Raw genomic sequence first — 23,122 nt, 5'->3', positions numbered from 1 at the left:
CTCAAGTAAAAGCAAGGAAAAAAGTTTGTGTTATAAAATAAATAGATAGAGAGTAAAGAACAAAGAAAATGGGAGAGCAAAAGAGAGACTGTATTTTATTGATCAATCAGAATATTTACAAAGATTCTCCAAAGTCTCTATTTATAGGCATAAGAAATATAAATGAAGTAGATATCTACTTTTAATGACTATTTGAATGTATCTGCTAAGCATTTATCTCACCATTCTTTTGAAAGTCATGAGTGAGGAAAAATTTTGGGGGGAAATACAGTTTGATATCTTCAGGAGTTTCAACAATAATCATAGCAAACTTTAATCATGATTCTTATATAAAAACACAAATAGGTATTTTGGATCATTTTATAATCCTCCTTTAACTACTATTTACCACATATGTTCAAATTATTTCAATTCATATAAATGAACAATTTCTCAAGAATTTCAATATGCTTCTAGCACCCTAAATCCTTCAAGGATTTTAACATAAACTTTACTATATATTGGTTCATAAAATGTTGTAACAACAACCATTAGACGCAAGTTAAATCTTTTATGAATTGTCAAAATAATATATCTAAAGGTTATTGCATCCACCACAAAATAATATTATATCTTTTCATAATCAATGCTAAGACTTAGCGGAAAACTTCATATTTTTATTCTGCTTTTGCAAAACTACTTCATTTGCACTTTACTGGCTTTATACCTTTAGATATTTGGACTATTGGTCCAAAAACTCCACAAATTTAATTGTACTTGAGTTACGACTTTCTATTTTGATAAATTTATTTCATATCTATATTTCTCAATAGATTTATTCCAGATCCTCCTTTTATTTCATTATTTCAATAAGAATATTGCATGCAAAATCATTATCGACCACTTTTATTATTCGATTCCACATTTTCTCAAATTGACATAACTTATCGAGATCTCTTATTTTCATTATTTTAATCTTTAATTTGAGGTACCTGAATCTCTTCCAGAGTTTTACTTATTAGTTATGTCTTGAGTCTCTTCTGGAGCACTCGCCTCTACTATATGACCATCTAAAAGAAATTTCATCTTTGAAACCGATCAATCTATTATTTATTCTAACTTATTTTTCTACTGGGACTTTGATTCAAATTAAAATATTAGATGGTATATAAAACTTGGTTATTCTCATTAAGTTTGTAAATACATCTAACAGTTAACTTGTAATGAGTTATCCTTGTTGAACTTCTGGTTCAAATTACACTCCCCCTAACTCATTACAAGTTATTATTTCTCTCCTCCTAATGTCGGGAAAACTATCGAATCAAAATGGTGATCACAAATCATGTCACAATTGAATCCCCAATACATTCAAAACATCTAATAATACAAATAGTATTATTAGACTTGTAATTAATATATATTCCCAACTTTCTTTGAGGATTCACTCATCTTTGTGTGTTGTGGTAGAGCATTTGGAACATATACGCACATACAAAAATTAAAATGTAAGAAATATTTAGCTCTTGATCAAAAACCAATTGTAATATGACTTATTGGCTTGATACGTACAACACGTAAATCAACATAATCTCATGTTGAAAGAGAAATTTAGTTCTCATAAGTAATGGTCTAGACATTAATCAGATACGTTAAATCAATAATTTTTCTAAACCATTATACGCAAAAATAACAAACTTTTACAAAACCTTTTAAACTCAATCAATAAAATACTGAGATGTAAACTCATCAGTACTAGCAAGATGAATTGTCTTACTAGCATGATTTAAAATTAATTATTTAAACAAGCAATCTTGCAAACAACAGGTTGCACGTTGATAACACATACGTGATTTATTTTGTAGATGCATCTACCAAAATCATATAATATCAATATCATCCACATGGTGGATGAGTGAGCCCATATTCATTTTAGAAATGCAAGACATTAAATCTCAACTTTAGCTAGTGAGTTTCTAACAATCAATTTTCATTGAGAACAGGCAATAAATGAGAATTCTTTAAATTAAAGAATCTTCTGGTTCTTTAATGAATGTCCATATGAATTCTCAATTAATTTTCGCATCGTATATGATCCAGAATGGTCTAACTAGTCACGCCAAGTAGTAAATGCATTTGTATCAGCAAACTTCTGGTCTACTTTAATGCACGTTTTAGTTGTACTAAATTGTAACAAATTGATAATTTTAGTATCATTCATTTTACTTTGTATCCACTTATAAGTACTATTGTGACATTTACTACTAAGAATGTCTAAATCAATGTGAAGTCTATGATGCCACTAAGTTAATAAATATAATTTTCAAATAGTTATATGCAATATTAGCTTCAGGGAATATGCCAAAATCTTCAAATGCAGGACATTTGGTCTAGTGGTATGATTCTCGTTTCGGATGCGAGAAGTCCCGAGTTCGATTCAAAATACTTTTAAAATCCTTTTAACAAGAGTTTTGCATAATCAATTAACAACCAAGAATAACTATCTATGTCATGTATAGAAACAAGTCTATACTAAATATATCAATAAACGTCACATCTCAAACATAAAAAATATGACATAATGAAAAACTAGCAAATTTTTTTAATAACCATCATCATAAATATGCATGAAATTTAATTCAAAATCCAACCATTCAAGCTCATAGAACTTTTCATTTACAATTGCTTATGTCATTTCTCTAAATAATTAACAAATGAAATAATATAAAATGTATGAACTATACATTTAACAATTCTTTGAACTAAATCAAATCTGAATAACCATAAAATTCATTGGTTTGTTAACATAAATTTGTATATTAGATATGTTTTAATCAAATATATTATTTAATTATAAAACTACTGTAGCGACAGATAAATTAGTTAATATTCGCTTCCATGAACAAATGAAATGCTTAAAACAATATGTAACACATGTAATCAAAACTTAAAAAATAATATCATCTCAGAATATTTAAATCATATATCAAGTTTATTTAATATTTAAAGACATACATTTTTTTTGTTCTACGTTGAATCTTGACAAATAGAAGTAAGCAAATTAAACTTCAGTAGTAGACTTTGTATCCAATCAAAATCTATTAATAGCAAGCTTTGAGAGTGAATCTTATTTTCCAAGTGTACAATAGGTACATAACCAATGACTCTTCATAAATAAATGGTCTCTCTTCTTAAAAAGTTTTTGGAAATTCTTATTCTTTTCTTGCTTTCTTCATTTTTCCACTTCTGGTGGTGAGAAAATTTATTACGACCATCCCCATTGACTATTATTATAGTCAATTTACTATATCCACATCAAATATTATGTCTTTTGAATTTATTACATATTGTTACATTCTCTTCAGGGAATGGTTAGGTTTCGTGGTTAAAAACTTTTTTCAATCATAAGTACTTTTTTTCATGATATTGCTATCGTAAGAGCACATTTGAATCATGAAAAGTTAAATAAGTTCTCTCTTGCAAGGTTTCATCAATAATATTTTTCCATGTAATTTTAATTGAGAACTTATTCTGAATACTGTAGAGTTATACTCACAGTTTTTAAAAAAAACTTGTAACTTCAGGTGCATCCAACCATAACGAGCTTTAGATAGATTTACCATATTCTATTGCTCATAAGTAGATCTTTCACAGTCAAGTATTTCGCTTTCAACCTCTTAACGGGGATGATGACAAAAGAAGATCATAAAGATAGTCACGATCAATTCAATTTATAGCAAAAGTAATAAATATAATCAATAACTCAATCCTCTTTGGATTCATATGAAATATAATATTTTCTTCATTCACAATCCCAATATGAAATCCATTATAATGAATATATTTTAAAACTAATACATTAACCATCAAAAATTTTGTGCTTTTTAGATATTGATATATTAACTCTTCTGGAGCTTTCAACTAATTTTGTACTATCAAATATTGAAATAATTTTTGTTTGTTTCAGTACCAAATAAGATAAATATTTTATATTTGTAATGATAAAATTCATTACTACATTCTCATATCATTCCTCAAAGAATATTAATAGAAACAAAATATTTGGGCATACGCCACATGTGGCCAATAATATTTCATACCACATTGATAACATAGGTTATCTTTACCCTTTGAAGAGTTATCTTGGGAACTCTCATTGTTCTCTTATTTATTACTATATTCCCACTTTTAGTGGTCCATGATTATACCTTTTATTTTCTTTATGTTTGCATTTATTTTGGGGAATGCAACAAATATGGTAGGACAGGCTTCTAAACGCCTCCATTGATTTTTTATTTCATAATCACCATCGCAAAACATGCGTGGATTTCAAATAAAAATCTATCTATTTATTTTGTCTTGATTAATCTCCAATTATAATAAACATGATATAATAAAAAAATATAGTAAAATATACTTGAGATTCTTTAACATCATTGTTATCACCCTGGCTATCATCACGAGCACTATTACAAATAATAAAACAACTTTATTTTTGTAAAAACATTTATAATCTAATAGTAAAAAAATCATTTAATAAAAAAAATCAAAATTTTCGTGTATGATACTAGAAAGTTTTCCGATACACATTGTACCAAATTTCAATGCCATATATATGTTATAAAATCTTATGATGCTCTAATCAAATATTTATAAATTCAATTTTAAAAGATATAATACAATAATTTCAAGTATATTTAATAACAATAATTTAATCATCCAAATATCATACATATTATAATTTAATAAAAGAATCTTAGTTTAAAAGAAACCTTAAAGTAATAATATTTTTCATAAAATAATTTTACCAAAATCAATTAACAAAGGGGAAAGCATACCACGTAAAGATTATATAAATTTCTTTGCATAATGATTACCCATAATGCGCAGGCCTCAATTGAAGACTAAAATAACAGTAGCTCTAGAAGGCAATCGACAACAGCTTGAGTAGCAAATTTGAGTGACTAATTATTGCATTGGTTGTTGCTTGAAAGGGGTAAGGCTTGGTGAAAAGGAAATTTTTTTGTGACTTATGGAGATAAAAAATTAAAAGAGAATCGTGTTGATAACGTGTTATAAAATAAATATATAGAGAGTAAAGAACAAAGAAAATAGGAGAGCAAAAGAGAGCGCATTTTATTGATCAATCAGAATATTTACAAAGCTTCACCAAAGTCTCTATTAATAGGGATAAGAAATATAAATGAAGTAGATATCTACTTCTAATGACTCTAAGAATTTAAAGAATATCAAAACTTATCTTGATCTTGATGGACATCCACTTACTAAGATATTCATAACAATTTGAAATTTTTTAATTCCATTAACTACTATTACTTTTTTAAAACATTTAATTTTTTTATAAAATAATATTTTAGGGTAAACTACAAAAATAGACACTTTTGTTTACCTTAGATTACATTTTAGTCACTTATGTTCGAAATATTATGTTTTAGTTACTTACGTTATCATTTTGTTACGAAGTGGTCACTCTACCATTAAACTTCATTACCTCCATAACGGCAGTCCTACGTGGTAGTCCAAATGGGTTTTAAATGCCAACTTAGATGTCCAGTTGCTGGGATGAAAATAGGTTTTTAATTAAATAAATTTAATTTAGACTGCCACATACGACATCCAAGTTGGCATTTAAAACCCATTTGGACTACCACGTAGGACTGTTGTTAGGGAGGTAATGGAGCTTAACGATAGAGTGACCACTTCGTAAAAAAATGATAACATAAGTGACTAAAACATAACATTTTAAACATAAGTGACTAAAATAAAATATGAGGCAAACAAAAGTGACTATTTTTGTAGTTTACCCAATATTTTATGCATATTTATGCATGAGTTTTATGCTTAACCAGTGAATAATAACATGATACTTCATCGTTATATAAAATAAAAAAAGACGTATAAATAAATTATAATTAATTATGAATTATAACTATAATAAATATGAACAATTCTCGAGTTTAAGATGTAGGGTCTCAACTTTAAAGTTGACAATTTTAGTATTTATTTACAATCAATTATTATTTAATTAACTTTAAATAAAATTAATAGTATTTATTTATTAGTCCTCTACTATTTTTTGTTTTATTTATTGATGAAGTGCCATGTTGTTATTCATCGATGAGGTAGGAAACTCATGCACTAACAGTGTATCAAATATTTTTTTAAAAATTTTTTATTATTTCACTATATCCTAGAGGAATATGTGTGACCTATTTAATCTTATCTGAGAAATTTTTAAATGGAATAATCATATATATCATTCATATATAATATAAAAGAAGGAACGAAAGTTTATAAAGGAACATTGATGTCTAAGTTAGCTATTTGAGTTCTAAAATACTTCCTTTTTAGTTATATTGAGAAGGAGTCCCATTTTTAAAATTAGATTAATTAAATATTATTTTAATTTACATTTTTTTAATACAAGAAAATATATCATACTACTTCATTATAGCTAAGAATAAAAGTGTGTGATCTTTGGTAAAAACATAACTTTTTTTTCCTTTATTTTTTATATAATTTAAAAGACTAAAATAATAAAAATATATAATTTAATTAAATCAATCAAATTTAGGATTTTAATTATTTAATATACATTCACTTTTAATTCATTTTCATATTTACTTTAATTAAATTGAATCAATCAATAGAATAAAGATAACATCACATTTATTTATTTAAATTATAAACTCTTTGAAATTCTTCTACTTTTGTAAACATAAAATTTTATATTTAATTTTTAACTCATTTTAATATCATATATCCAAACTAACGAATCAAACATTTATATTATTAGATAGTTTTTATAAAATTCTAAATGAGAAATTTCAATTTAAAATATTATTTTAATATATTTAATTAATATCCACCAAAAAGAACTCGTGTGTGTGTATATATTGTAGCATCATTTTCTTGCTAAAGTAACCCTATGACCTACTTTCCATTAACAAAAGTTTATTTCTTCCAAGGATCGTCGGATTTTAGGGAGTTTGGGTGCAACTTTATATATATATATATATACACGTTGTTATTAATTTAATAAATTTTATACAACCCATATCATATATATTATAGCAATTTAAGATTATAATAAAAGGCAACAATTGCTATATAGCACATCTAAGAACATGTCATCTGTCACTATAAAAACTTTATCATGCGTAATATTTAACATATTTATTATAAAATTTAATCAATAAGTAAAACTCTATTATAGTAAAAGCTAGAATAAGGTAAGAAACTTTAAACAAACATCTATATATTATTAAAATACAATTACTCGCAATATTTATGCATATATAAAAATTTATGAGCATAAATTGTCACACCCCAAAATATAGGGGAAATGAATTAGGCTTGATGGTTAAGTAGTTAGTGCCTTCCCTGAAGGTTTATGTTCAAGTCACCCCTCTCTTATTTTTTTTTCCTTTTTTTTTTAGCAAACTAGGACAAAAACCAAACTAAACTATATATTGTTGTAACGGCCCGTTTTCAGTGAAATCAGAACAGTGGTTTCAAGACCACAAATTTGAAGTAGAAAATTTTATTTTAATATTATTTTAATATCTACAGCGTGATAATATGATAGAGTAAAAATTTTGTTAAGAAATTTCAACGTTTACATGCTCAATTTGTGAAAAAGGACTAAATCACGTAAAGTGTAAAAGTTGTGTTCTATTAACTAAAGGTATTAAATAGCTATATAAATTTAAAGGGGAGGTTCTTATATGATAATTAGACCATTAAATGAGTTATTGGATTTGCATGGCTTGGTAAATATGAAATTATTTAAGTTAGGTAAGGGTAATTTGGTAAAAAAGGAAAATAAAGATAAAATAAACAAAAATATTAAAGCTACCATCTTTATTCATCTTCCCCAACCAAAATTTACAGCAACAAGGAAGGCTTTGGGAGCTTGAAACTTTTGGTTAATAAATTTCTTGTATGTAACTGATTTTTAAGCTCGTTTTTGATGATTTTTATGTTTTCGGAATCGTTGTAGCTTAATCTAGCTAAATATGGGACTAATTTGTGATATGATTGAAAGTTTAGGGTTTTTCCATGAGATAATTTTAGTTGTTCTTGAAGTTTAATGGAAGAAAATGAACCCTTGTTGTTAAATAGACAACTTTTGTTAAGTGAATTTTGATGAATTTGTTAATTAGGGGTTTAATTGAGAAATATGAGAATTATGTGTTAAATGTGTGAATTTGTGGAATATATGGGCTACTATAAGCACATATAAAATTCGGCTAGGCTTGGGTGTAGTGAAATTGCATGAATTTCATTTTACGAGCCTAGGGACTAAATTGTAAAGAAGTCAAATGTTTAGGGGCAAAATGATAATTTTTCCATAACATGAATTTTGGATTGAATTGAATAGATTAAAAATTAAATTAGTTAAATTTAATTATATAGATAAAGAAAAGCAACCTTCGAAGTTAAATCGGGCAAAATACAAAGTAGTGGACCAATCGATCGATTTTCTCCGTATTAATTCGAGGTAGGTTCATATGTTAATAAGAACTAAATTATACGTGTTTTAAATGATTTAATATTATAATTGTGAAGATACAACTCCACGAAAATGTTCGACGAAGTATCGACGACGTAGATATCTCGGTTAAACCTTAGGAATAGATAGGATACAAATGACATATCATTAGGGGTTACCGTGTTTTGGGTGCTGGACTCGTATGTCTTACCGGTGGCTGAGTTTTTGGCATGTGTTGCAGTTTCTTTACAGCTTGTGTGAGCAGCACCGTGTAGCTACGTCTTGACTGACACCTTGTGTGAGCAGACCTAGTGATGGCTCGAGAGTGAGCATCTAGATGAGATATGAGATAGATGTGGTTTTGACCACGTATTGGCACTTAGTGTGCGAGATACCCGAGTATCAAATAGTATTCCAAATGGTTCAACGGGCACAGATGATGGTACAAGGTTATAAAAGTTTATTCGAACCAGTATAGGTATTCGTGTGAAGTACGGAAAGTAATTCATAGTTGATGCATTCATACATGACTAACATGATTATGATTATGTGTTAGGCTTTGGGACAATTGAAATTTACTTATGTTTTAATTATGCTTATCTAAATTGTGGATGAATGATAAGTTCTATTTATTAGTCATACGAACTTACAAAGCTTAATTGCTTACTCTGTTTTAATTTTCGCGTTTTATAGTGATTCGAAAACTCGCTCGGTTTGGAAGTTGTTGGAGATCGCGTCACACTATCAAACTCTCATTTTGGTATTTTCGACTTTGTATATTTTGGTTAAATGGCATGTATAGGTGTTTTGGCTAATGTGGCTTATATGTCTTGTTGTGTTTTGGCCATTTGAGATGGCTTGTAAGGTGGTCACATATTTTGATATGTATATATGTTCAAATGGACCTTTGATATGTGGTGTATAGTTGCTATATGAATGTCTTGCATGGGAAATTGTGTTTGGCATTATTTGGTTGAAATGGAGATGATTATGTATACTAAGTTTTAGGCACAATGTCTCATATATGTAATTGACCATTTAGGTAACCTTTGAAGTATGTTTGGTATGTTTAAAGTGGGCAAATGAATGTGTTTATGGATATCATGTTATGGTGTGAATGTACATGTTATAAACTTGATATTGGTTGGACTTGAATGCTTATTTATGCCATGGTTGCATGTGCATTGTTGAGCTTAGGTTGGTACCACATTGGGTGAGATATATGGCTTGGAAAATAGCCTATTTTTGTCCACACGGGCAGAGACGCGGGCATGTGTCTCAACCGTATGTGACACACGGCCAGGTGACACGGCTGTGTGTCCCCTAATACTTCTATAGAAATCAAGTCAGTAGCTTCACACGGCTTAGCACACGGGCGTGTGGCTTGGCCGTGTTGCACAAGTCAGTATACCCTTCAGTTTTCACACGGCCTAGCACACGGCCTGGCACATGGGCGTGTAAGGCCATTTCGAAGGGTACACAGCCTGGCACACGGGCGTGTGTTCTTGCCGTATGACCCAAGTCAGTGAGTTACACGGGGTAGGACAAGGGCTGGGAACGACCATGTGTCCCCATTTCGAATGCCCACACGGCCTGAGACACGAGCGTGTCACTTGGCCGTGTGAGACACATGACCTGGCCACACGGGCGTGTGTGCCCTGCACTTTGAAAATTTTCCATGTTTTTTTAAAAATTCCTTAAGTACTCGGTTTAGTCTCGAACCACTTTTATTGACTATTTAGGGCCTCAAGGGATCGTATTAGGGACTATATGAATGAATTTGAATGGCTTTTGTTTGGAATAAGAAATGAATATGAAATGTATAATTGTTTGAGTTATAAGTTCGGTAATACTTCGTAACCCTGTTTCAGTGTCGGATACGGGTTAGGGGTGTTACAATTGTCTAGTGTAAAAATAAAGTAAGAAATAGGCGTTAAGCCTAATAGTTAACATGTTAGTATCCTCCATTATGCATCCAAGTTTAAGCCACCCATTCCCCAGTGTGCATTTTTATTTTCAACAAGAAGGATAAATTACCATGCCATCCCTAGGGTTCCCAAACCTTAGGTATTTAGTCCCTCTTTTCCTAATTACACTTGAATTTTGCTTTCTTTTTTATCCCAAGTAGAATTTTACCTTTTTTTTCTCTATTTCTTCTCATTGTTCTTTTCCATCCTCTTCTTTGTATCATATTTTTTTTCCTTTGCGAAAGTTATTTTTGCTTCTCAAATCAAAATCAATCTCCGTTAAAATCATTTTTCCTACAGGTTGTCAATTTTGTCATGGCCGGTGAAAAGTGTGTGTTCTTTTACAAGTGAATCGGAGCAAACCATGTCTAGGAATAGGGCCACACGATCCCTCACACGGCTATATGCCCTGCGGACCCTAGGCCAATTTGTGAACCACGCGGTCTCCTACATGGTTGTGCCCTTCATATAGGTTAACTTTTGCATTTACGACACGACCACAATCTATTACACGGCCTAACCACACAGCGGTGTTGATACGGGTCACAAAGGCCCAACTCAAGCTCAAGAACGTGATTGGCTCAAATTACCACAAGGCCCAATAACGAGGCCAAAGGCTAGGCAAATGCGTACGAAACTAAATGGAACCGTTCAAGACTTCATTAGTAGGGCCTTAGATGCGTATACAAAGGAAAAAGAAAATCAAGATTCACTTTTTTTGTTTTCAAGAAAATCAAGAAACCGAATCTTGGTCCAATTTTGTTGTTTTGAGCGATTTCAAGAATCAAGAAAATCAAGATTTCAAATCTTGGAAATCTTGGTCCAAGAAACTGAATCTTGCAGCTAAGACGCATTGGATCTTAGTTACGAGCATTAATGAACCAATTTGGGGAGAGAACGGATTACAAGCCCAAGTTCTTGAAGATACGGCCCAATACGATGTTCCAAGCCCAACCAAGAAGTTTAAACTAGACTTAGTTGAAAATCAGGCCAATTTGTCAAAATGGCCCAATTTGTTAAGTTTTAATTCTTTAAATACTTAGTTTTAATTTTTAGACTTTATGAATAAATGTCTATGTAAAAATTCAGTCCAAGAGGCCCATTTAAAGGCCCTGGACGAAATTCCCTTGAAAGTCAACAATTAGGGTTTTTTTTAGTTTTCCTAGTAGAATTAGGAAAGTAGTTAGAAGGCCTATATATATGGCTTGGCCGACCACCATTGAGGACAAAACATTGAATTCAGATTTTTTTTGTGGAGTGAAAACTCTCTTTGAGTTTCTCCAAGAATTCTCTCTTGAGTTTTCTTTAGAAGAAAATTTAACAATCTTTTTTATTGTGGGAGCCATCTTCAACCTTCTTCTTGCCATGTTTTTACATTGGAGGGAAGATTAGAGCCGTTTGAAGGGAGTTGTGAAATCTTTCTTGATTTCAAGGCTTCTTAGGACTTTATCCATCTTTCTTGCTGTTTGTCTTCTTCAATTATTTTTGTTTGTGCCGAATTGTTGATTAACTTGGTTTAATTGTTCTTGTTTCATTTCCAACCATTCCAAGCTTCAAGGATCTGTTCGACATCATTCTTTGGCATCAAGAAACGTTCTTTATTCATCCTTTCTTGCTGCCCAAGTATCATTCTAATTCAATTTGGGTTTCTTGGTCTGTTGAGTTTAATTTTCTATTTTGTGTTTTCCTTATCAGATCCAGCTTTGGAAGTCTTCCTTGAAGTTAGATTTCATTTTCTTTGCTTCCAAACAACGCTATTAATAAGTGTTTTGACTGTTTGCTGATTCCTTCTTGTTTTGGGGTGTTTCTTTATAGATCTTTTGCTGCTAATATTAATTTTCTATTTCCGTTTCAAATCCAAGTGTCTATCGTTTTCGTAAGATTTTCTCGTGACTTGACAATTCGATCTTGGTCCACGCGCAACCCTATCATTTGGTATCAGATTTTGGGCGTTTTGGGTGTTCTTGGTTGATTTCTAAACTGATTTCTTTAAAAAAACAACATATAGCAGTTTTTACCTAGAAAAATTTTGGAAAAAAATTTATTTTAGTGGGTAAACGTTTTCCGATTGATCTGAAATTTTATATTCATATTTTTGGAACTAAGATAGAATATTAAAAAATATTTCCCGCAAAAAAATGAATAGAAAAAGTCAAAAAATAGAGAAATACGAAATCAAATAAAAATTAAAAAAATATTCAGCGGGTTGAGTTTAGTGCCGAAACTTTCCAGATAAAATATAAAATATTTAAGGACATTCCAGTTTAAATTTCGTGATTTTTGGAGATTGGGAGCACCTCGAACGAAGTTGTCAAGTTACTCTGCAGTTTTTTCGGGTTATCGGGTGTCAGCAATTTTTATTGATTCTTAGCTGTAGGTTTTCATTTGTTTTGCTTTTATTTTTCCTTTACACTATCTAACACCTTCTTGTTTCTTGTGTTAGTAGGATTTAAAAGTGTGCACAATTCTTTCTCAGTGCAACACAAATCAATTGGTGTCTCGTCACTTTTTGGACTCATAGTGCAATTAGGATTATTTGGTAGTTACGATTCATATACTTTTTAATTGATTGATATAGACTCTACTAAAGAACTCACAAGACTGAATTCTACCTCTTTGAGAATTTGATTTTTCTTTTTGAGTGATTAACGGTGAAGTTTGTTAATTTTTGAGTGTTGAGTGTTTGTTTTGCAAGTATTTCAAAAAAAAAAAGATGCCTAGAATTGGTCAAGTCGCTGATTTTTCAGATTCGAGGACGAATCTTTTTGAGGAAGGGGGAATGATACGAGTCACAAAGGCCCAACTCAAGCTCAAGAACGTGATGGGCTCAAATTACCACAAGGCCCAATAACGAGGTCAAAGGCTAGGAAAATGCGTACGAAACTAAATGGAACCGTTCAAGACTTCATTAGCAAGGCCTTAGATGTAATTAATGAACCAATAAGATGTTCCAAGCCCAACCAAGAAGATACGGATTACAAGCCCAAGTTCTTGAAGATACGACCCAATAAGATGTTCCAAGCCCAACCAAGAAGTTTAAACTAGACTTAGTTGAAAATCAGGCCAATTTGTCAAAGTGGCTCAATTTGTTAAGTTTTAATTCTTTAAATACTTAGTTTTAATTTTTAGACTTTATGAATAAATTTCTATGTAAAAATTCAGTCCAAGAGGTCCATTTAAAGGCCTTGGATGAAATTCCCTTGAAAGTCAACATTAGGGTTTTTTTTTTAGTTTTCCTAGTAGGATTAGGAAAGTAGTTAGAAGGCCTATATATATGGCTTGGTCGGCCACCCTTGAACAAATACACATTGAAATAAGATTTTTTATTGAGTGAAAAATTCTCTTTGAGTTTTCTCCAAGAATTCTCTCTTGAGTTTTCTTTAGAAGTAGTTTTAACAATTTTTTTGATTGTGGGAGCCATCTTCAGCCTTCTTCTTGCCGTTGTTCTACATTGGAGGGGAGATTAAAGCCGTTTGAAGGGAGTTGTGAAATCTTTCTTGGTTTCAAGGCTTCTTAGGACTTTATTCATCTTTCTTGTTGTTTGTCCTTTTTTTAATTGTTTTTGCTTTTGCCGATTTCTGGATTAACTTAATTTAATTGTTCTTGTTGCGTTTCTAGCCATTCCAAGCTTCAAGGATCTGTTTTGCAACATTCTTTGGCATCAAGAAACGTCCTTTAATTCAGAATTTTCCTCCTTTCTTGCCGTCCAAGTATTCTGCTTCTAATCCAATTCGGTTTGCTGGGTTTTTGAGTTTAATTTGCTGTTTTGTGTTCTCCTTGTCAGATTCGGCTTGAGGATTTTTTTTTCTTGAAGATAATTTCGTTTTTGTTGCGTCCAAACAACCCTATTAATAAGTGTTTTGATTATTGTCTGATTCTTTCTTCTTTTGTGGCGTTTCTTTATAGATCTATTGCTGCCAAGATTGATTTTCTGTTTTCATTTCAGATCCAAGTGTCTATCATTTTTGTAGGATTTTCCCGTGACTTGACAACTCGATCTTGGTCCGCACACAACCCTCTATCACGTGTGACCCCTGTTTTATAGTTTTACCTAGAAATTTATGCTATATGCAGTTTAGTCCTTAGATATTCCCTTAAACTATTTTTAGAGTTTTATTTCACTCAATTAAGACTCTGATAATATGAATATTTTGGGATCCATGATCTGATTGACTGAATTACTATTGTTATGTGCATGATATGTGAATGATACATGCCTACTGTCTTTGTGTTTCTGAAAAACTGCTACTGTTAAAATCCTGCCACTATATTACTGAATATTGCATGTTAAGCATGTCTACTATTTCTGAACTAAATTGTTACTAGCATGTCATACTGCACCACATGGGGTGGGACGTTTTGAAAGGAGGAAGTTTTGGCAGTTTCATTATCTGTGACTCTGGTGGTTCATCCACAAATTTTCTGGCAGCTCTTATCTGCAAATACGTTGTGCATTCACAATCTACTAGCAGTTTATCTGTAAATTTTCTGGTGGTTTATCCACAACGTGGTGTGTAGGGATTGATGAGTTCTGGGGAACTCTTACTATGGTCTGTAGTGGAGTTGGGTAGGATCTTTTCTATTAAACGGAAAATGCATTGCATTCATAAAGCATGTGCATACAATACTGTGAATTCAAAGATGATATATGGATGAGTTAATCTGAAATACCGATATTCTGAAATTGCTATTGTGAATTACTCTAAATGTCATGATTCAATATGTTTTGTCTATCGGTTGCACTGATTTTCTTATGATTGAACTCATACTAAACTTCTTAAGGCTCATTCCCCCTTATTTTCTATCTTTATAGATAACCCACCAGGTTATGAGGCAGACACAACATATAGAGGGCTCTAAACCGTTTTCTTTTATATAAAAGTATTTAGGCATATTTTATAATTCCTATAATTTTGGAATTGTATTTCTTTATTTAAACTGTAGCATGAGACTTATGTGTAGGGTTTATTTAGCATGTATGATTTTTAATTTAAATTTAGGATATTGAACATGGAATTAGATTTAGTTATGCATAAAATAATTCTGATATACTTAATTAAAACTAAATTGAATATCACTTTTTCACTACTAGATAAAGAATAAATTTTGAGTAATAAATAAATTGAAAATTAAGTACGTTTTCAAAAGTAGTCACCATTACAAGAAAAATATTTTACTTAGTCGGGTTTTGTTAACACATGAGTTTTCTGGAAGTAGACTAAGTTTTCTCCTAAAATAAATAAATATTTTAAAATGACTGTTTTATAAAACTCCAATAGCCTACTGGGTCATTTTGGTGGTTAATGTAGTCTTCCGAATTCGAATTTAACGTCTAGGGCGGGTTGAGGGGTTACATAAATATTGTATAAATATGCATATAAGAAACTAGAATCATTCATTTATGTATATGTTGTATACAATAAAAAAGAAGAAGAAGAAGAAGAAGAAGAAATACTTGGTTAAATTAATTATTTGAAAATACAGTTCTCTAAGTTTGGTGTGTTTCATTATAAAAAAAAAAAGTAAATTTGATTAGTAACCATATTTATTTATGAAAATATTGATTGCACAATCAATATCTGCAAGAAAATTGCACAACCAAATTTAGATTGTAGATTAAATATTAAACTTAATAATATAGCCTTATGGTGTTTTAAATTTTTATTACACAAAAAAAGGGATTGTCTAGAATTAAATTAAGAATTAATACCAATAAAAAATTAAACAATGGAAGCCATTTATTATTACATCATTGTTTTAGAATCAAACGAATTAAAAATTAATTAAGGTATCAATTTGGAATAAAAAATTAGATTGACTGACTTGCAAAATGAAATGATTGAATCGTTTTTTTAATATTTATAATTTTTTAATAATTTATTTAATTAAATAATTTGAGGAATTTGTAAAAATTAAATTGATGTGGCAGAATATTAAAAGTTTAGAGGGGCGTGACCAGAATCAAATTATGAACAGGTGTTGAGTAATTAAAAACAAAGATAAAATAAGAAATGGGAATGTAGGAGACGTGGCAGGAGATGATTCCCGCAAGGTATCAACCGTAAAGAAGGGCACAACGTGTATAGGGGAACAGTTGGGTTATCGTGGACAGAAGGCAGAAACAACATTCTTTTGAGCCAACCATCATGACTTGGTTGGTCCATGACTTCTCCATTTATTCTATAAGGATCTTTCTTCCAAACTCATTGGAGAATATTATAAATAATTTCACTTTTCATTATTCACTTGTTTGCACTTTTTCTTTTTTCCTTTTTCTTTTTTTGTCAACTCATCCAGAAGTGAGTGAGAGAAATGGAGTAGACAAGTAGCACTTTCCCATTAAAACCTCCATCAATCAATCAAATGCTCATATAAATAATTAGTAAAGAAAATTACATTAATGTAAAGTTGCAGAAATTATGGTGCTTTCCCTTGACTTGTTCCTTTGCTTGCTTTCTTGTGATTGTGCAGTCCAGTTACACTCATGGGTGAGTAAAGTACCCCCCCCCTCTTCTTCTAAAGCATCGAGTATATTTGATCAGTTTTGCTTTTTTGGTTTTTCTGGGTTTTTTTGGTTCCATGGGGAGTGATGGGTTTTTGTGGTTTAATAGAAATTGTTGAGACTATTTAACTAATTTGAGGTGTTTCTTACTTGTTTTTAAAGTAATGGGAAATGTTAGTGGTAGAGAAGATGGTGAAGGAGGTTCAGGAGCAAAGAAGAATGGAAATGAAGTGGATAACGAGCAATTTAATTCAGACCCAATGCTTCACTCCCCTCCACATAGGCCTAATGAGTCTTATCAGCCTCCTTTCCTTTTCCCTCCACAGGTTAGTACTTTATTATTCTTTTCTCTTCCTTGTTTGGTAGGGTTGAATTGAAGGGTGGAATAACACGAGGACAGACTTGATTCAGGGGAGCATATATATATATATATAGTTTAAGTTTGGGAACATGAATAAGAAAATTTGTATTTGGATTTTATTTATTATAAATTATAAGAATGAAATGCTTACCTTGTAAAATACTAGATTTTTTGTTAATGAAAAAGATTGATATTAGATCTGAATTTGATTCTGGATTAGACTTATGTCTAAAGCAAAGGGAAAAGAAACCCTCTATAGAGATTTAGTGCCACTACATTGCTATGCCCAGAAATTGACATCTGAAGTGCTTGTTCATGATATGGAATATATAAATGCAGTATATATTAACTGAAAGAAAAACCACTAACATCTGTATTGAATTTGTATGTTTAGATCCCTATGTTTCCCTGGCTAAGATCTGCTGAAATGATCCAAACTCAAACTCAAAATGATATGTTAATGCAAAACACTACGCGGTACGAAGATATCCGTAGTGAGAATAACTTGCCATGGGAATACAACAATTCAGGCAGAGCTCCGGATGTACAGGTATTCTGAAGCTTCCTTTCTAAATCTTTGCCATGTTGGTAATAAATGGGTAATTGTGTTAGCCACCATTTCATCTCATACTATTCTTGCCTTTTCCATTGTTTACTTGGACAGAATCTTTAACTTTTCCTACAAAACAAGTGGTCTCAGGACATAGGATTTTGGAACCATAATAAGTTTCTTGATTCTATTTTGACCTAACTTAGAGTTGAAATCATAGGCAAATAAATATTGATGTTTTGAATTAGTATTCCACTTTAGGCCTGTTTAATCTTGGTTTTGGCTGTTTAAATCAAACTAGTTTTTGGAACCAAAGTAAAAAGCTCCATGCTAGGTGATTTGATTTTTAAAAAAAAAAAAAACTGGGTTGAAGTAAAATTATGAAAATATCTTTATTTATAATTCAACCCTTAACCAAAATATATGATTTGGTTGCACTGAAGTGTAATTCCTTAAAATATTTCCATATTCAGTACGTAATTAAATTAAGTATTATATTTAGACTATTTAATTTTTAATTAGCACTACTTTCTTACCTAGTCATCATTAAATCGTTATGTCTGACTGAGCTGATTGGAATCATTTTCTATTATTTTATATGATTTTAATATTTAAAATGTGATTACATGTTCAAATTAATATTTTCAATTTATAGTTCATAAATAATAATTTGAATATTATGTGAATTTATTTTAGTTTCCAATTTAAAATGAATATTTTGATTTTTAAGACACTTGAAATTAAAAAATATATATTTATAACAATTTTTTTAAAAAAATTTAACCTCAGTAACAGTACTAAACTAATTGTCATGTAATTAAATGCCTTGGAGGTTTACAAATTCATTATTTTCTTTTTCTTTTTTACAAAATAGCATGGATTAATATAACAAAGAAAGTTCAATCCTTTTTTTCATCATGTCTTTCTCTTTTAGAGTTAGATAGGTCAAGTAAAACTATAGGAGAGGATTAACTTCCTCACTAATTATCTGTTCACTTTTTAATGTTTGGAATTAAATTGCTTCATTAATGGTTAATATCATTGTTGCGATTGAAAATTGTTTTTGAAAAGCGCTATAATTTTTTAATTTTAAGTGATGTTTTTGTTAAAAAGTATCATAAACAGTTACTATGTTTATTTTAGACATGATATTGAAAAATATAAATAAATTAATTTAAATTTTATTCAAACCATATTTGAGATAGATTAAAGCATTAGATTTACAGTTAAGATCAGTGCATGAAAAGGATCTCAACATGCTTCAAGATTTAAATCATTTCAAAGAACCAAATGGTACATAGGTGGAATCTTTGGCCTATCTTGAATGGAGACGGAACATTTATCTTTGAACTGTCACCAAATAGTGTATGAAAATGCAGTGCTATCTTGAATTAGATAATTCACACATGCTAATATGAGACTTTTTCAGTATGATGGCCAGAATGTTCGAAATTGTTTAATTCAAGAAGAAAAATGAGAGCCTGGGATGCATTACTAGCTCTCTAAAGAACCATTTCAGTTTATACTTCCCTTTTCATTGTGCTTCGACTGTACTATATTCTACTGCTGCACATAGATTGGAACCTTGCCATACAAATTTTAATGTTGCTTCTTACGTGCAAAAACAGTTAGATCATGTATTCTTGTACCTTTTGTCTTGTTTTTCTTTTCCCCCCTCTTAAATTTGGCTGCTTGCCTCTTTAATCATTACCAAAAAAGATAAACCTTTTACTTTCTGCATAACTCATGGAACACTAGGTGTATTGAAGGCAGGGATTGCGTGCCCTGAGCTAGAAACCTTGGCTCTTACTAGTTACTGCTACCCTGCTATGTTTGTAGGGTCTCAAATTTACAGCCTATTTTATGGTCTGCATTTCTGTATTCTCATTTGCTTCGAAGGAATAGGCTTGTAATTCTTTGTTTCTTTATCATAATAGTTGTTGTTTTGCGTAAATGGAATATTTTATTTCACTGTATGTATGATATCTTTCCATTTGAATCTTTAAGGTGATACAATGCTGCTTGTTGACTTCTTGTTACATGCTTTCATGTTAGAAGGGGTTAAACTTTATAGCAATATTCATTGTTGCAAAACCATTGGCATGGTGTCATTCTACTCTTAATGTCCCTGGTTATGCTGTAAACTTGAAGGAGATTGGTTTCTGCATATTATGCTAAAAGGAAATGAAATTGCTTGAAAATTTGTACAACATTCGTTAAAAAGAAAAGAAAAGAAAAGAAAAGCTTGTTTATGAAGGCTTTCTATTATCTACCACATGATTTGGCATATATAAGGACACACGTTGATAGAGATACATGTAATGGAAAATCCAATCGAGTTGCATTTCTTTCTCCAGATCTCTGAGGCTCCCTTGCTCAGACCTGGTCAAATGATGCAAATCCGAAATGATCCACTGGTACAAAAGTCTACGCGCTACAAGGATTTCCACCAAGAGCAGAAGAGAGCAGTGATGATAACATGGTGTTTTGGTGGCAAGCGAGTAGCTATTACTGGATCATGGGACAATTGGAAGACCATGTACTGGAATCTCTATTATGGTGTCTATGTTTGAAGTTCCATTCTTTAGCTTGAGCAGTTTTCTTTTCACAATCTAAGTTGCAGTAACTTTTATTTCTTCTCCTTTCAGAGAACCCTTGCACTCTTTGGGTAAAGATTTCATTATCATGAAGATGCTCCCATTTGGTGTTTACCACTACCAATTCATTGTAGATGAGCTGAGGAGATATGCTCCAAACTTACCGTGCGAATTTGATGAGTCTGGGAATGCTTATAACATTTTGGATTTGCAGGTATTTTCAAACTTCGTTTTTCATTTGGATTGCAGATTCATGCAAGCAGAGATAGGCTATCCCTGAATCGGGAGCCTGTTAGTTGTTATATAACAAGAAGGATAGATATATACATATTATTAGTATGTGAGTCTATTTGTAGCAGCTCCAGCTGCTGGACTTCCTCTTATGCTGTATCAGTAGCTGAAGAGCTTAAATGATCCAACAAGATAAAGTAATGATCCCTGGTATCTGATAAATCGGTATAAAGGAAGGGAAATTGCAGTTGTATCTGTAGTCTGGCAGTTGCTTTCAGCAAGGACTCCATATCTGCTATCATGCTTGTGTTTTCAATGGTTTGATATAAATCTGTTACTTACATATCAATGACATCAGCCTGTATATGATGCATGCTAGTTGCTAAGACTTTATAACGCAAAATTATGATTTGGAAGTGTTCATGGCATCTCTATTGCTATCTTCTCAGCTTTCAAGACTAGGAAGTTGAGAGTATTCTTCATATATTTAAGTAGCTATGGTGTAATGATACTTTGATGCATTACTTAATTTGTTGCTTGAATACCAACATTAAAAATGAGACTCTCTTGGTGTGTTGTAACAGGAGTTTGTTCCAGAAGCTCCTGAAAGCCTCTCAGAGTTCGAATCTCCACCTTCCCCGATATCGAGCTATGACAGTCAACCACTAAATGATGGTGATTTCAGCAAGCCTCCACCTGAACTGCCTTCACAGCTTCGGACAAAGATATTAGATGAGCAATCACTTTTTGTTAGGAATCCCCGGTCCTCGCGAAAGCCTTCTCATACGCTCCTGAACCATCTTTACAAGAAAGATGGCTGTGATGGTCAGTCTGTGGCGCTTTGCTCCACACATAGATTTCTTCAAAAATATGTGACTGTAGTACTATACAAATCCGTGCATAGGTAAATCAAAACTTTTGTATCTTAATGTTCTCAATGCTGCTAGTTACTGTGTGATATTGTTGGCATAATGAAAAGGAAAAGGTGGAAAGGTTATTTGCCAAACGAATATGCTCTTTCAGGTCACTTTGGAGGCCATATTATAATTGGAACGATACATATAGAAGATTAGCATGACCCTGTGCAAGCATGACATGCACAAATGAATAAATGATCCAAAATTTATTACTAAGAAGTTTTGGACTGAACAAAAGCCATGTCTCTTTTAACTGATATAGAAGAACCAGTACTCAGAAATGGTCTGGTTTTGCTTGAGAAATTCACAACATAAATACTCAAAACAAGGGTGTGTTAACAACAAATGCTTACGGTAGAAAGCCGAGAAGGCTGAATTAAAGGTGCATTTGGAGTAAACCAACATTGAAAAACCCAGTCTCTCAATTCTCAAAACTCATCGAACAGGAACCTTAATCCAGCCATTGGCAAAAGCAATGGCTAAGATTACAAAAGGTGTTGACATTCCAAATATTATAATGTAAGGAAGAGGGGTCTTCATGGGATTCTCTCCTTCCCTTTCTCCTGCTGTTTGCCAATACCTGCAATCAGTTTTTAAGATTCAATCAACTGGAACATGAATTGCCATGTATATCTCAAGGAAAATAATTGAGAAGCCAAATCATGCGGCTGAAAAAAGCTCACTGCTCTGGTTCTTCTTCTCTAGTTATAAATTTCTTCTTTCCTTTAGGCTTGAGCTCTCCTTCTCCTTCCCCTAACAAATCAAAACCAGTTTCTTACCAATCATTATAAGGTAAAAACTTCAGAATATACAAGACATCCAATCAAAATGAAAATGAAAATGAAAATTACCTAAGTTTGCATGAATTCTGAATTTATGGGCCCTTGTGTTATGGGAAGTGAGGGCACAAGGGAAAGCCGATGCAGAGGATGAAGAGTTGGGTAAGAGAGGAATCTGAGTGGTAAGAGAAGAAGAGAGTGCCAATTTGGCTGCCATTTTTGAGAAGGAAATTCTGCAATCTGCATGTCCATTCCTTGACTATCACATATATCTCAAATGGTATTGGATATGATATGATATGGATGTGGTGGCAGCTGATATCTGGAATAGCTGAGCTCAGATACTAACCTTATCTTGCCCAACCTATGACCCGTGCAAACGTGGCCCAATGTTATATACAATTTTGAATCATTTCTGTGTTCCTATACCTATGTACCTGTGTTCGTTTTCTTATCTTATTATTTCAAGTACCTAAGTGAAAAAATCACTATAGTTTAGAGTTCAATTTTTCATTTAAACCTTTATCTCGTAGAAAAAAGAACATTGTCAATTCGATTATTTTTAGGGGTATAAATGACATTGATGCTCTCAAGCTACTCGAGTTCGACTCAAAAAACTCGAACTTGATTCGGTAATTATCAAGTCAATTGAGCTGAATTCAAACTTATTAATACTAGAATTAAACAACTCGAGCTTTTCATATTTTTACATTGTTAAACTATATCA

General features: G+C 31.5%; 2 protein-coding genes and 1 non-coding gene across 3 annotated transcripts; 2 read left to right on the top strand and 1 right to left on the bottom strand.

The window, feature by feature from the left end:
* Positions 1–16,492: 16,492 nt before the first annotated feature.
* LOC107954939 (SNF1-related protein kinase regulatory subunit beta-2) lies at positions 16,493–21,709 on the top strand. The gene is made up of 6 exons (XM_016890633.2): positions 16,493–16,946; positions 17,123–17,286; positions 17,716–17,871; positions 20,229–20,410; positions 20,520–20,682; positions 21,284–21,709. The coding sequence occupies exons 1-6, from the start codon at positions 16,943–16,945 to the stop codon at positions 21,605–21,607; spliced, it is 993 nt and encodes a 330-aa protein (XP_016746122.1). The 5' UTR covers positions 16,493–16,942; the 3' UTR covers positions 21,608–21,709.
* Positions 21,710–21,721: 12 nt separating this feature from the next.
* On the top strand, positions 21,722–21,825 carry LOC121219618 (U6 spliceosomal RNA). Its single transcript, XR_005916508.1, has one exon. It is a non-coding gene; the product is annotated as a U6 spliceosomal RNA (small nuclear RNA).
* LOC107954940 (uncharacterized) lies at positions 21,804–22,822 on the bottom strand. Its single transcript, XM_016890634.2, has 3 exons — positions 22,468–22,822; positions 22,300–22,369; positions 21,804–22,196 (listed from the first exon to the last, which is right to left on the bottom strand). Exons 1-3 carry the CDS (start codon positions 22,610–22,612, stop codon positions 22,052–22,054), a joined length of 360 nt encoding a protein of 119 aa, XP_016746123.1. The 5' UTR covers positions 22,613–22,822; the 3' UTR covers positions 21,804–22,051.
* Positions 22,823–23,122: the final 300 nt, after the last annotated feature.

The sequence above is a fragment of the Gossypium hirsutum genome, chromosome D07, assembly GCF_007990345.1.
Source record: "Gossypium hirsutum isolate 1008001.06 chromosome D07, Gossypium_hirsutum_v2.1, whole genome shotgun sequence".
Classification (NCBI taxonomy): Eukaryota; Viridiplantae; Streptophyta; class Magnoliopsida; order Malvales; family Malvaceae; genus Gossypium; species Gossypium hirsutum.
Note: the sequence above shows the minus strand (reverse complement) of the source record. Positions and strands in the feature narration are given on the sequence as shown.

Bases quoted from the DNA above. Each gene is read 5' to 3' on its own strand.
- LOC107954939 (XM_016890633.2), top strand. The intron at 17,287-17,715 runs GTTAGTACTTTA...TTGTATGTTTAG, and splicing joins CTTTCCTTTTCCCTCCACAG to ATCCCTATGTTTCCCTGGCT. The intron at 20,683-21,283 runs GTATTTTCAAAC...GTGTTGTAACAG, and splicing joins ATAACATTTTGGATTTGCAG to GAGTTTGTTCCAGAAGCTCC.
- LOC107954940 (XM_016890634.2), bottom strand. From the start codon at position 22,612: ATGGCAGCCAAATTGGCACTCTCTTCTTCTCTTACCACTCAGATTCCT. The intron at 22,370-22,467 runs GTAATTTTCATT...TTGATTTGTTAG, and splicing joins CAGAATTCATGCAAACTTAG to GGGAAGGAGAAGGAGAGCTC. The intron at 22,197-22,299 runs GTGAGCTTTTTT...AACTGATTGCAG, and splicing joins AGAGAAGAAGAACCAGAGCA to GTATTGGCAAACAGCAGGAG.